The sequence below is a fragment of the Gymnogyps californianus genome, chromosome Z (genome assembly GCF_018139145.2).
Source record: "Gymnogyps californianus isolate 813 chromosome Z, ASM1813914v2, whole genome shotgun sequence".
NCBI lineage: Eukaryota > Metazoa > Chordata > Aves > Accipitriformes > Cathartidae > Gymnogyps > Gymnogyps californianus.
The window spans coordinates 53,519,206-53,534,532 of NC_059500.1; the positions used below are offsets into that span (position 1 = coordinate 53,519,206).

The following is a 15,327-nucleotide window of genomic DNA, read 5'->3' on the forward strand; positions in this document are numbered from 1 at the left end:
GGAGGTAACCTTGCTTCACAAGGGCCACAAAAACTGTAGATAAATAGTGCAAATCGGTTTTGATTCATTGAGGATCATCTTCAGTTGGTAACACTGGAGTCTAAAGGCTTGATTTATATTCTCTTCTACACTAACTACCTGAAACTTTGACCTCAAGGAGTCACTTCTCAGCTATACCATTGTAACCTGACAAAAGAGAGTTCTTGTAAACCTGAGAGGTGATACAACTGCAGTTAACCCCAGAGAGAAATCAGTTCTTACTAGTACACTATGTTTAATAGGATTTTGAATTCTAATTTTCTTTTAAAGAGAATTCTTTATTTGCATTTAATGGTAGGCAGTTATAGCTGAAAAATCTGAAAGTAATATTGTTCCTTTAGGTGCTTTCTGAACAATCTGTGATGCCTGGAAGAAAAGCTGTGTTAATCGTAGGTTTTAGGTATAAGTTTAATTGGAAGTGAAATAGGTTGAAAGACGTAAATGTGAGCAGTTGGTGGTAGCAAGTTTCATTTTGGAGAGATGACTGCATGTTTGTGATATAAGAACAGCCAGATTAGCCCAGACCAAAAGTCTGTCAATCCCAGCATCCAGTCTTACAGTGATCAATAGCAGACTGACAAGACTCCTCTTATAATGAGGAGTACAAGGACAAAGCAAGTATACAATGATACTTACTCAGCACATAGCCCCAGATTCTTCATATCCATGGTTTGGGAACTTCCTGATCCAAAGGAATCCAAAGGCACTGCTTATGCATTTTTCTACAGTTAAATCTGATCACTTGACCTCTTATGAGGAAGCTTCTGATATTTACAGTATCTTGGAGAAAATGTTCTGTGGCATCATCACCCATTATCATATAATCATATTTCTTCATAATAAATGCTTCCTCTTATTTTTTGAACTTGACATCTTACAATTTCATCTAATACCCTCTCACTCTTGAAAGATGATGAACAGTTCTTCCCTATTCACAGTTGGCATATCATGTGTTAATTCTGAGATTTTTCTTATATCCTTATCCATCCTCATTTCTGTCTTCCTAGTTGGATTCCAGTTATTTGTCCATCCTTCTCAAAAAAGCCATCTCATAGCTTTGGTTATCCTCAGAGCTTCTGTGTTCCTTTTTCTTTGTTCTTTATTTCTTTTCTAGTTTTTAATGCAGTTGCTTCCCTGCCCCCCCCCCACCCCCCCCCCACCCCTCCCTGCAAGATCTTTTGAGTGGCAATAGGTTCAAATCTACAATCCCAGTTGGGTATTGTTAAGATTTGTTTTCTTGTGTAATAGCCTAGATCTGTCTGGCTCCAGTATATTCTGTTCTGAATGCTACTACTCAGTACTGTGGGTTCTGTTCTGAACTATGCAATCAGTTCTTTTAGTGACCTGGGTGATTTTGTATTAACAGGATATTTGGCATTTCACTGTATGTCGCCATTATAAACCAGTTATGAGTAAGCTGAAATGCTAGGGAACCAGCACAGATATTTATGGTATTCTATTAGGATGACCTTTCTCCACAGTGAAAACTGACTATTTATCTTTTAGTTTTTTTCCCGGGTTTTCATGAAATACTTATTCATGTGAACCTTCCCGCTTACCCCACTGGAAATTAGCTTAGGGACATTTTTGGGGACCACATCCAAAACTTCTTGGAAATCTGAGATTAGTTAGATCTTCCTCTTTCACACACTCATGGAGTTGGCTTTAAACGGTAGGAAAAAAGTCCTTAGTGCAATAATATCCGTATTTTCTGGACCTGATTTTATACTTGGCTTTGGAACTCATTTGCCTTCTCAAAATGGAAGGATCGTTGTCCTGATCTCCTGGGAACTATAATCTCTATGTGAGGAAACTACCTAAAATTGAATAGTGAGTGTTGTCTTGTTCTGTCTTTGTTTCTTTTTTGCATCCAGATCACCTCAAACTTCTTGGAAATCAGCCACTCTTTACAATTACAAGCTTTGTTTTGTGAGTAGTTTTACTCAGTGGGAAGTGAAATTAGTTTGAAATTTTATTCCTTGGACAGTTACCTTCTGATTATCCACGTATGCTTTGCTGTTTCTCTTCTTCTGTGCAAGATCCTTGGGCTTCTGTGAGTGTCTGTGGTCCTCCTCTGCTCAGAAATACCCAGAGGTTAACTGCACAGAAGAGAAAGCCTGCAGGCTGCTTGCAGTTGCTCACACGTAACAGATTTCAAATGTTATAGTAAAATCAAGATAATCTTGGAAAAAAAGGGAAACAAAAAGAAAAGAAGAAAGCCCACAAAATGTTGACCTTTCAACTGAAGTCACTTTTTCTCCTGGGCTGGAGTAAGTAAGGAAACGAGCAGATCAAGCTTCTTGCAGTCGGCCTCATTTGGATTTGGTGCCCTCTCATGGAAAAAAAGTATCAACATTAACTGACAGCTCACATCTGTCCGCTTTGTGGCCTGATCAGTAACTTCTGTACCCAGCAGCTGCAGATGCAACCCAGCAAGACTGGGTGGCAATCTAGGCTCACTTTACATTTCTGCAGTGCAACTAAAATGACGACAGATGTGCGACAGTGCTTCCCAGCACTGGGGCTGGGATCCCTGTGTTTCATTTCGGCACAGCTGCACAGTAAAACATTTGACAGTTCCCTGCAAGAAGAGCAAATATGCAGGTGCTGAGACAGACGGGTCAGTTCCTTGGAACAGCTTTTAAAGTAATTAATATTTGTCTCAGCATCTCTGTGGAACATGAGGTAGAGACCATCGTGCAGTTTCTCATGAAAATGAAGTGCCTTACTGTCAGTTATTTAATGCAGCTAAGTTTGAGTAACTTACTTAATAAACTTAGTTAAATTAATCCTTCCAAGAGAATCATAATAGACAAATGTTTCAATATCCTTATTGAATAGAAGCAAAGGATTTTTTTCAGAGAAGGTATATTTATTGTCTTTAGAAGGGGTGGAGTTCCTAGCAAATGTCTGGACATATCCTGAGCTCCATTTTCCTAACTATCACTAACAAGAACCTACACTTAAGTAAAAGTACTTCTCTTTGTTCTTTTTAAATGAACTGTATAATGCATGTAAGTAGCTGTCTGAAACTTTTTAGCTATAGCCAAAATATTTCAGTCTAAATTTTTGTTTTGAATAGAATACAGAAGAAAATGCTTTGAAAGTCAGCTGAAGATGTAGTGGGAAGTTGGAATTAGGTAGTTTTTCCTTTCAGGTCATTATACATATGGAGACTGATTACTGTAAAAACAATTAGTCTGTTAAAAAAGTAGGGAGGTGAGAGGAAAGGATTTTAAATGTGAGTATCTGAGATAATATTCTGGAACTGCAGCCCTAAATATGATTTATGCAGCAAATGAAACTTTATTTTCCTAATGAGTATTTAGATGCTGATACTTGAATGGATTTTCTTCAAAGAAAATTGATTTGCATCCTTCAGTACAAGTGGCAATTTGCCGGTAAACATACCCTCAGGATCCCTTTTGAAAACTTTGATAATGAGTTGTAGCTGAGTGTAGATCATAATGCTTTAAGGTTTTTTAACTAGTTATACTTTAGCCCCTGCTTCTTTTTCCCTTCTAAGGTTTGCCTTATTCCTAAATCTGCTCATGGTACAAATCCAGCAAGTGCACAAATGGCAGGGATGAAGATTCAGCCAATTGAAGTGGATAAAAATGGGAGCATTGATATCTCCCATTTAAAAGCAATGGTGAGTATTTAATTATCTTTAATTTTCAAGGCAGGAACATTCCTTCTCCTCTACAGGTAATAGTGTTGGCAGCTGAATCAGATTTTTCTTTGAGAGAAAATAGGGCAATAATAGTGAATACATGCTTGAAAAGGGCAAGTAATTCTTTCCTTTTTTTGCTCGCTCAGACACTAGCCATGTGACACCTGTGAGATTTCTTTTAATTTGAGGATCTTTGGTGCAGGAGTGGCTCAGAGAGTCTTTCTACACAGTAGGCTCTTTTATAGCAGACCTTTTTGGTCTACATCTAGTATTTAAAATGAATGAAGCATGTTCATGAGTGTGAAGCATTTGAAACTGCACTTTAGGCTTCACTTAGGTGTTCAAGCCCATCTCTGCTGGGGAAGGTGTTGCTAGGCAACTTTTTTCACTTTTTTGAGTAGATTGGCTGCAGGTGAATCTTGGGAATCCAAAGGATTAGCAGGACACATTTCAAAAATACATATTTGAGCAGGCTTTTATGGTAGTCTTAGAACTGTATTGCTGAAAGTAGGGGGATGGTCATTAAATCACATTACCTTGAAGGCCAGATGTTTCACTTGGCTTGTCTTAAGGTCCCAGAAGTTACTATTATACATATGTCTTTTAATACCATGCCTTGTTCCCTCATTTAAAGTTCTGATTTATTGAGAAAACACTTTTTCCATAGGTATTGCTGAAGGAAAGAGCCCAGTATCTTTTGCTTACTATAAATGACTTAGACTACCTGCTGATAGACTTGCCTCTCACGTGTAAAACAGCTGATGACCTTAATTACATGTTTTTGTAAAAATCTTCTCGTAAGAAGCTTTAGGAGCCTCAATGACCCTTTTTTTTCTCTCTTTCTCCCTGCCACCAGGTGGACAAGCACAAAGAGAACTTGGCAGCCATCATGATCACATACCCTTCCACCAATGGTGTGTTTGAAGAGGAGATTGGAGATGTGTGTGACCTGATTCACAAACATGGAGGCCAGGTTTACTTAGATGGAGCAAATATGAATGCCCAGGTACAAAATCTCCTAGGTAGATTTATTACAACTGGGAGCGTATGTTTTCTTAGAATAAAAATAGCACAGCAGTACTCAGTTCAGACCATAACACAGCTTCCTCACAAGATGGCACAGTGTTTGCAGGAGGAGGTGAGGTTTCCAAGAACAGTAATAAAAATTAGACGGTGAAAATAATTCTTTTATCTGATTTTGCCCTGAAATGTGTTGTAAGATGTATGACTTGTTCACTGAAATTGGCTTAGTCTGCCTAATCTTTGTCAAAGACATTCTTTACAGACATGAATAAGAATTCCTAAAGCAAAAGATTGTTTGCACCAATTCTTGTTTATGACGCATCATGTTAAAGAAAAACGGAAAAACATATAACATCTTTTTCAACCTATTTTTCTTGAATCAAGTAATAGGTCTTAAAACGGCATGTAAAGAATATTTTGAGACAGAATAGTCCCTTCACAGGTGGGTCTGTGTCGTCCTGGAGATTACGGCTCTGATGTCTCTCACTTAAACCTTCACAAAACCTTTTGCATTCCGCATGGAGGAGGAGGACCTGGAATGGGACCAATTGGAGTGTGGGTATCTCTTTATTAGCCTTTAAAAAAAAAAATCCCTTAGTGAATCTTGGTTGGCAGTTCACTTAAGTACAGAGCCATGAATGGGAGAAGTGTACTGTTGTTTGTAAACTTTTGTCCTTCTCCAGGATAGTCATGTGCTGATCTCGTGAATGGTGAGGTTCACGTGTATTCCCAAACCCTGACTTTCATGTTGGCCCTTTAGTGTGTATGGTAGACCTTGCTCAGCAGTCTGTTTTCTGAGTAAATGCAGAGATGATCTGTGGACTTTGAGGGCTGCTATTGTACATAGTCCAGAACGCAGAAGTGGTACATGAACTATGTGAATCTATCCTATAGGGCAATCATATGCCTTTAAAAGAAAATAATCTTGCTCTTTTAAAAAAATCGTTTTGGTTTGGATAGCTGCATGAATATCTTGTGATAGGTTGAAAACTGAGTGCCATCTTCCATTGTCACCTGTTATGTTAATAAACTTTCTGTTGAAAAAGACATAGACCAGACTTCCTGGAGGACTGTGTTTGGAAGGAAGGTGAAGAGAAGCCACTGCTGAAACTGTCCAGAAATGGTAACACAGGAACACACACTTAAGTTCTAAAATCAATGTTTTTGTTTTAGGAAGAAACATTTGGCTCCCTACTTGCCTACCCACCCTGTCATCAAAATACAGCCGGATAAGGATGCATGTCCTTTGGGTACTGTCAGTGCTGCACCTTGGGGTTCCAGTGCTATATTGCCAATTTCCTGGGTGTATATCAAGGTGTGTAGACTTTTATAAGGAGTATCAGCTGAGGGTCTGTTTCTGTTTCAGCAAGTCTGAGGACCACTGGACCCACATGAACAGGTTTAAGAGCAACTCATCGTAAGATGTTTACACAGACTGAAATGCATATGACTATGGCACAGTCGTAGGTTATTTACATCCTTTGAACCTCCTTGTTTTCCAGTAGGACAATGGAACAGCCTATTGCCATCTGTTGCAATAGGAAAGGATGGCAGGACAACTGCTGTATCTATGCAGCCTGCTTAATTCTTCTGTCTTTTGTCTGTAAGAATTCTTGAGACAAGTGGACACAAAGCAGAAAGCTGCAATCAGGCTTGCCCCTCCACTGTGTCTGACATCGAAGTTTTCATGTTTAAAAGCTGCTTGGTAATTACTGTTCTTCCAAGAATATTTTTGGTTGTGTGCTGAAGTATTGTTATACTTGACCAGTATGTAACATTTAACTTTCCAAAATCTGTTTAACAAGAGCTTGAATTCCAGGGGATTTTAATGAATTTGAAAACTGAACCTAGTTTTGGCTTTGGATGTGTGACAACTTCATCATGATCTATGTAATTTTTTAATGCCTTGCAATTTAGTGATAAGCCTGCAAATATTTGGTTACATATATGGAAGTATTCAGCCAACAGAGATGAGTGTAGATCCAAATTCTGTTTGAGAAGAGGGTGTGCTGGCACTCTGAGCAACATTCAAAGCTTTCAGTGAGAGAAAGAGCTGGAATGGTGAATGTAAGGACAGCGTCATTCAGAGTACCTTGTAGCCAGTTTCACACTCTAACCATGGAAACTTCCACTCCCGGGGAAACCAGCTCTTCTGGAATTTGAAATGAGCAAATATGAGCTGGTACAACTTCCATGGTGGCTTTTCAGCTGTGGGTAAAAATCACTTGTGACTGTAAGCTGGGTCCTAGTACAGAACATTTAAACTGTAGGAAATTTTTAAGGGAAGCTGTTTCTTCACAGTGCAAAGCGCCATGTGTTTACACTGTACCATCTAAAGGGGCTACCCTGAAGGCTGTTTTGGCTTTCTCCTTTGCCAACTTAACTTCTAAGTGCAGTCTTAAGAAATTCAACCACAGCTCAATTCCAGCACTGGCCTTTTGCAGTGCTTTAACAGAGAAATAAGTGCATCTGCATTCATTTGGCTCTGGTCTTTGTTAATGCGCCGTATCATCTGTGACATGACACCAGCAAGCAGAGTTTGAGTTGCTGGGATAATCTGTACAGACAGCGCACATAGCTTTTTGGGCAGCTCTCTGGACTCTTTCCCTGGGGGTAAGGAAGGTGACAGGCAGCATGTGCAGTTCTTACAAGTGTGCTGATGACATTCTTGAGTTCTGCTCACTTTTTTCTATTCACTTCAGAGCTTTGCACTTTGAGGAAAGGTTTGGGTTGTTAATTTGTTGACTTTAAGCAAAAACTCTTATACAGTAAGCAGTCTCATGAGCTATGTATACCAAAGTTGCTCTCAAGTATACCCAGTGCTTTTCTGTGAGTGTAGTGTGGAAAAGTGTAATAGCAGTGTGACTGCCTTAAAACTAGCCAGATGCATTAAGGTGCTGTTGTCTATCATGCTTGCCAGTAGAAGAACACACTTAGCTTGCTTGGGAGTGTTTTTAGATCTGTTTCTTCATGTTTTTCCTCTTTCAGACAATGGGAGCAAAGGGTCTGAAACATGCTTCTGAGATTGCTATACTAAATGCAAACTACATGGCAAAGAGGCTAGAGAAGCACTACAAAATCCTTTTCAGAGGAGCAAGAGGCAAGTATCGGACAATTTGTTTTCTTCTACAAAGCTGACTTTTTTTTTTCCTAGTGTAGGAGTTGGCTTGCAATATGGTTCTTTTTTAATGCCACGTGACAGCTGCATCTCAAACTTCTCTTGATGTTGTTTACAAGGAGAGAAATAACTTGCCACACTGCTTCTGTGGAGGTATTGCAATGAAACTGAGATACGTGGAAGTAGAAGAAAAAATGCCTGTTTGTAATTAGATGAAAAGATGACAAAAGGTGGAATAAACCTTGGCATCAGCTTGTTCTCCTTGGAAGTCTAGTAGCAAATTAATGAACAGTAGAAAAAGGAGAAGCAACAAAGTGTGAGACCTCCGAATCTCCCATAGCCAATGGCACAACAATTTAAGAACTGGAAGTAATTTTTGGACCTGTACTTGCCCTTGCACACTTTCTCTGAAAAAAAAGCCCCCAAATTTCTCTCATTTCCGCTCCTTATTCTCCTTTGTGAGACAGGGGCAGTGAAAAATACTTTAGCTACATTCTAGTTCCCTGCTACGGCTCTCCAGGGCAGAAATAATGACTAAGAGGTGAAAGAATTATCTGTTAGAGTAACTAACAGAGAATGCTATTTTGCTTATTTAAGCTGAATGGCACCAAACAACATTTGAGTACAGTATGTATGCTTTTCAAAATATATGTCTTAAATTTAATGGAGTACACCTGGGCTAAACCTGCAGGTTGCATTTTAAGAGAATGTATTATCTCCTCACAGAAGTGAATGGAAGTTGCAAATTTTGAAGGATTCAGCAATGAAATGGAACAAGGTTCTCCAGGATCATGGATATAAATTTAGATAACTTATGTCTTTAGCCTCTCTATAACACCAGATTTGAGCTTTTCTCTGGCATAACATGAAACTGACTATCTTGTAAATGGCTAATTCAAGATACCCTAAGACCCAAATGGTGTTGGGCCACTGACAAATCCAATCATTTTTCAGAGTACTTGTAAATTATAGGAGCTACTTTCAGCAGCCTTTCCTAGTTCTGATCTTGGAAATGAGGCCTCGTCTTAATGGGATGTGGGACTCAGAGGGCCAGTCTTCAAATACTGAGTTGTATATCTCTTACGTGGTAATTTCTCAGGTTTGAGTTTTTGCCCAAGTCGATATTTTTTTAATTTGTCTTTTTGCCATGTTCTCCACAAAACCAATCAGAACAGACTGCTTGCATTATTCGCCTAGTAAGTAAACATAGTGTACACTTTTTCATTTACAGGTTATGTGGCCCATGAATTCATTTTGGATACGAGACCTTTCAAAAAAACAGCAAACATTGAAGCTGTAGATCTTGCTAAGAGACTTCAGGATTATGGTAAGTCAAATGTCTTTTTTTAAAAATAGCAGCGTAAGTGAGAATTTCCTAAATCTCTTCTAAAGGGAGCCAGAAACATTCTAGTCCTGTGCTTATGGATGGTGAATCTGTCACGATCATTTCAGGTCTCCTCATGTTCATTACGGGCTTTGAGAGATATTTGCATCAACTGAGTTGTAGTAGCTACTTACACACCTGCTGCTACCTCCCCAGTTTTGTAAACTGCCCCTTCAAATTTGCAATTCCATGACTCTCAGCCATTGGAGCAAGTGGGTTGGAGCCAAGAGCTGAATAAGATTCCAGCCCAAAAAAAAAAAAACCAAAAAACTTCTGAAGTAGGATAATAGGATTTAAACGCTTCCCTCCTGATACAGTTTAGGCACTTTTGTACACATGCTCTGAAGAATATGATCATGGCTACTCTTTGGCTGCCATAAAGATGACCCATTGAACTGCCTGATCCTATGCAACTGTGCTTCTAACCAGTAATACCTCGTCAGTGAAATAATCCAAAGCCCAGTTATGATGATACCAAAAAAACTACCCTTCCTGCTCTTTGTAAGTAAGTGAGCTGCTATAGCCTTAAATAGCATGCACCGCTTTAAATAGACCTTTCAGTAGGTATGGAGGTGAGTTACATGGATAAGTTAAGTTCCATCCTCTGCAGCCGAAAGAGAAGTGTCACAAGGCTGTAATTAGCAGTAGTGCAGGAAGGGAATCATGAGAGACCACCTTTTCTTTTTACCTTGTTTACCAGTGCAGAAATCTATACCCATCTTACTTTGTCATTCTGTTTGTCATAAGAAGGTAAAGTGACAAAACACTTAAGAGTGTTTCATTAAATCAGCGTGTAACTCTACTGTAAATAATAGAATGGCATTACCCTTCAGTGTTAAAAATTAAGATACTTGAAAAGCCTGTCTTACCTCTACAGTACACTGCCAACACTACCAATGAGTTCAGTCCTGCAAACATTATAGAAAGGGCTGAATCTGTGAATCAGTTGCTAGCTGATGCATATATTAACTCATAACCTATTGTCAGTGACTGATTTCTTCTTTATCAGGTTTCCATGCTCCAACCATGTCCTGGCCAGTGGCAGGGACGCTTATGATTGAACCAACAGAGTCTGAAGACAAGGCAGAGCTGGACAGATTTTGTGATGCAATGATCAGTATTCGGCAGGAAATTGCTGAAATAGAGGAGGGCAGGATGGACCCCCAAATTAACCCACTAAAGGTAAGATGGCATGTAGAGCAAGTTACCAGCATCAGCTTAACCCTTGAGACTTACTTGAGACTACGTGAGCCTGCTTCCTGGTCTTTCAGTACTCTCGAAAATAACTGTGTGCAACAGTGAACACATGACCTTCTTGAAATTTGACTTTTTTAGAAACCTTAGACTTTTTCAAAATTTGAATTTTTACTTTTTCAAGTCAGAATCTGGCCTTGCTGACAGAGCAGAGAAAGATATATAAGCAAGCACGTGATTTATAATTTTTGAGGCCATCTCAAAGTAATGAAGGAGAGATACGTATTTATCTGGTTTAAGAAGGGAAGTGGAATGACCTTAAAACTAACAGTAAAATAAAGATTGAATGAATTATTTTAGCAACTGCAGCACAAAATTGCTATACGCTCAAGTTCTGTTCAACTCTTGTAATGCTGTACTGACTTTTTAAATACCGAGGGGATTTAGTGAAAAGCTGGAAGCATATTCAAACCTTGGGTAGTATCGTCAGGCAAACTGAAAAAAATCCAGATACTGACTTGCTTCCTGTTTTAAATCTGCCTTTTTTTCCCCAGATAAATGGTATTCTCAAGAGACTCTCTAGACAGTAGTTATTTATATGTAGTAATGTGAACTTGAAGGAGGTTCACACTGATATGTTCAACTGAATTCAGTGATTTCATGTCCTAAACATGTCTTTTTGCTTGTAGATGTCACCACATACTCTGAACTGTGTCACTTCTTCCAAGTGGGATCGTCCTTATTCCAGAGAAGTGGCAGCATTCCCACTGGTGAGTAAATAATGGGATCCTAGTGGTGTGGTAATACATAAATGTGCTTTCTGCTCTGTGGTTTTCTGGTCAGTTGGAGATGAAGTAATCTGGTACGAATAAAAACTTCAGAGCCATTTTTACTGTTGCTCAATTTTTATGCGTGTGAGCTCTACAGTAGTTCCATTAGTTTTGTTTTTCAAGACAAGGGAAAAAGATCTTAAAAAAAAAAAAAGTCCCTACACATGAAGTGCAAACTTGGATTTCTAAATCTCAGCACTTCAATATTGGATATTCCTATTGGAAACAGCCTGTTAAATTCTGACATACTGCACCCATGGCTCCCAAAACAGAGTCCCCCATCCTGACATTCAAAGCTCTGCTCCAAAGAACTTGGATGAGGGTTTGACAAGATGCACGGTCAGCATGGGGCAAGCCACACCAATGCGAGCCTGCTACAAATAAAGGTCAAATTGGAGCTGGATACATCAGACTTCTTCAGAGCACTACATAAAATTGCTTCCACAATCTTAACAGCTGAATACACGTGTAACTAACTTTTCTCACCTAAAACTGAACAGCATCTATTTTATTGCTGTGTACTGTTTCAGAGAGGAAGCATTTAACTGCACCTGTGAAGTCTGCTACCTTGTTTTATATATTATATTGTAACTATATTGAACAGCACAGGTCCTGGTAGTCTCCTCCACTTTTTCTTGGTTCCTACCTATATTATTCAAAGGGTCATCGTTTTTTTTTTTATCCCATGACAACTGCTTCTTTGCAAGCATTTGTTAGAGGACATGGTTACACTTTTTTGAAAATTTAAATATTCTTTTGACTGCCAACTCTATTATACAAGCTTGTTAACTTTCAGGGACTGCAAATACATTTGAAGCACGACTTCACTTAAAAAAATCCACTTTTCCAGCATTTGTCATTCTTAAAACTTCTAATGTCTATTACAATTGTGTAGATTTGCTTGGTAGAAAAATTAAAACAGTTGTTTTTTCTTCTGTACTTAGCCATTTGTGAAGCCTGAAAGCAAGTTTTGGCCCACAATTGCACGTATTGATGACATATATGGAGATCAACATCTGGTTTGTACCTGCCCACCAATGGAAGCCTACGAATCTCCCTTTTCTGAACAGAAGAGAGCATCTTCGTAAGACTGCTTCCAGCTGCCTGGATTTCTGAGTCCATCAGGATGGCCTTTTCCTCCCAGACCTGATAGGGGATTTATATACTGTGTATATTTTGGATAATCACCATGTTTGTTAATTGAATCACTGCTCAGTTAAACTGTAAATACAATCAATATGTTAGGTGTAAACCAAATGTGATTGTTCCACAGCAGTTGATGTTGAAGTTGCCTTGATTCAGCATTTTGTCTGTTTTGTGCTAAAGTTTTAACAATTAACACCCAATTTGCAAAGTGGCATGGAAGATATGGTTAAAAAAAGTAGAAAAGATACAGATGCATAAGGCAATAGTAATGAATATTAACTGCAGGAGTAATTGTTTATATTTTGTAAAAAAAGATGAAGTAGATTGTTTAATTTACTTCACGTATTACCACTAGCATTGCTAGTGTTAATATTTCATACTGTTTTTTTTACCTACTAATGTTAGTACTCTAATAAAATTGGTCAGAATTTCAAGTGTTGTCATGTTCTGGATTTTAACTTTTCAGCTGGATTTATCCAACAGTGCAGTATGAAATTATGAAGCTTAAGTTCTGATTTGTCAGAATTGCCACAGCAGTTAACAGCTTCTACACAAAGCAAAATAGTGGCAGAGATTACTATTGAAATCAATCTCTGATTTTTTTAATGAGCTAGAATGATCAGTTTTACTGAGCAGTAACAAACTTAACTTTTTTCTATATATCACATCAATTTTTCCTTGTAGTTCCATCTAATCCTCTCCTCTTATTCCAGAGGAGGCATGAAACACCTTTTCTAACAGACTGTGAACTGCTTAGTATGAGTTAGATCTTGTCTAACAAAGTATTCTCCTTCCACAGTTTCTCAAATCTCTTATTTTGGATACTGACTTTGGTTTATATGGTGCACTCAACTTGCCTTGCTTTGTCATGTAAGTCTACAGCTTGTGTAAAAACTGATTCACAGCTTTAGCTCTGGCCCTCCAAGAATACTGGAGGGCCAGTAGCACCCTGAGACCAGAGCCCTACTGCTACACACAATGCCACATTCAATTACTCAGTAGCCAGAACACAGACCTTAAAACAGGAGCCTCTTCTAATCTGTTCCCAGTCAAATTTATATAAATCCGACTCTCTCACCAGTTACACAGACAGACCGTATGTGTTACGAGAGCATTTGAAAGGAACCTGAGAGTGGGTCTGTGCAGATTTGTTTGTGTTTGATGCAAGTGAGCAGCCCTGTAGAGACAAACTCATTCAGCCACACGAAGCAGGATTTTGGTGAATGAGGAAGCAGGTACTGTGGTAACACTCAGACTGGGGAAAGGACCGCACAGTTTTGCACCTTACAACCAGCAACTACTCAACCTCTTCTTGAAGGTCTACGTGCACACTCACGCCTGGGAGCTTTCTCTGAAGTGACACAAATCAGGCTAGTGTTCACAGCACTGTTTTAAGTACTGTACTTTTGTGTCCTTTATAGTGAAAGTTTTGGGACTGCAACTTTTTCATTACCTACCTTATGACTTCAATGGGGGCTTTAGTTACACAAAGAGACTGCAGATGACGGGAGACAGGAATGGATTTCATTAAAGGAAGGTTAGGCCAGATATCAGTTGTGATGTGAAAAGCTGCACCTAGGTCCTAAAACATCTAAATACATAGTGAAGAAAATTAGAATTTTATACTCTAGAATTTACTATAGAAAAGGGCATCTTTCAGTATCTACTGTTATAGCACCAAGGGTGTAAAAAATTGTGAAAAAAACACTGCAAACTTGTAATGTGAGGAAAGGACAGTCTCTCTGCATTGCCAGTCTAACTCCACAAAGTCTTGTCAAGCTACTTCAATTCACTGCAAAGATAGATACATTAAAAAATTGGTTTACATATTTTTGTATTAAGCAAAGAACTTCCCATTGTTGATCTCAAACTGACAAATTTATCTCATTGGTAAAAGCTATCAAATGGAAAAAAAGCATTAAAAGGTATAAAATATTTCACAACACTCAACTATCAAGTAAAAAGCCACAAGTCTTATGTGCTCACTGCACAGATGCAATGATTGTTACAAAGGTAAAATCACATGTTTTCCCCATAAACTGAGCTACCGTTTTGTAAAATATAGAAGTTCAACAGAATATACGAATCTGTCTACAGCTCTTTTAAACTGTATGCTTAACACTAATACAAATTCACCTACTGAACAAAGGCTGAATCCTCATTCTAGTAAGCACAAAAAAAGCTGAGGAGTTAAATCTTTCAAAACTGTTCAGCAATGCCTGTTTTTTTGATAGATGACTAGAGAGATAGTACCAGCATTATGTATTTTGGATGCAACTGAAATCCTAAGTAGAATGGCAGGGAGAGTGGGGAGAGAGAGAAGTTACTTACTTCGGATGAAGTAAATAAGCCATTAAGCTAACTTTCAGCCACAAAAAACCAGCACTGCCATGTGCATCTCAATGACCGGTTCATTACCACAACAGGGTAAGGGCAAGACCTTAAATTACTGAGAATGACATATATACTCCCATATATACTTCTATATATGCCTACTTTGCAGGCTATAGGCTGTCAGTGCAGCCCCATGCCTACGGTGGGAATCTCTGACTAATCGCTGTGTGGAGCACCCACAGCTCCCAGCTGCATCGAGCTGGCTCTGGTAAAAAAGCACCACCAATGCCAAGGGGACAGGACGGGCTCCCTCCGACTCCGGTACATGGACTGAGCACTAACAAGCTTCCTTCAAATGCCCAGTAGAGATCAGAGCAGCCACATGACAGCCACTGCTATAGAGTACGTGTGAGCCCATGGTATCAATGTCAGGTTGGGAGTTTTTTCTTAATTAACAATGTTTTTTTAATTGAGAAATGAGTGAAGGAATATAAATATATAATGAAAAATAAGCCCACCTAAAGAAAGCATTTAGTAATCTGAAAAAAAAAATTCTATAAAAATGTTATGATTTAAATAAGTGGAT

The 15,327-nt window shown here is 38.7% G+C and overlaps 1 protein-coding gene across 1 annotated transcript in view; it reads left to right on the forward strand.

Annotated features, from left to right (window-relative positions):
• Positions 1-12,889, forward strand: part of GLDC (glycine decarboxylase) — a 50,646-nt gene extending 37,757 nt beyond the window's left edge. The window contains 9 exon segments of the mRNA XM_050913327.1: positions 3,566-3,691; positions 4,569-4,718; positions 5,178-5,290; positions 5,909-6,050; positions 7,724-7,835; positions 9,085-9,180; positions 10,247-10,419; positions 11,121-11,201; positions 12,206-12,889. Coding sequence (XP_050769284.1) covers positions 3,566-3,691; positions 4,569-4,718; positions 5,178-5,290; positions 5,909-6,050; positions 7,724-7,835; positions 9,085-9,180; positions 10,247-10,419; positions 11,121-11,201; positions 12,206-12,349 — 1,137 coding nt within the window. The 3' untranslated portion in view covers positions 12,350-12,889.
• The last annotated feature ends 2,438 nt before the right edge of the window (positions 12,890-15,327 follow it).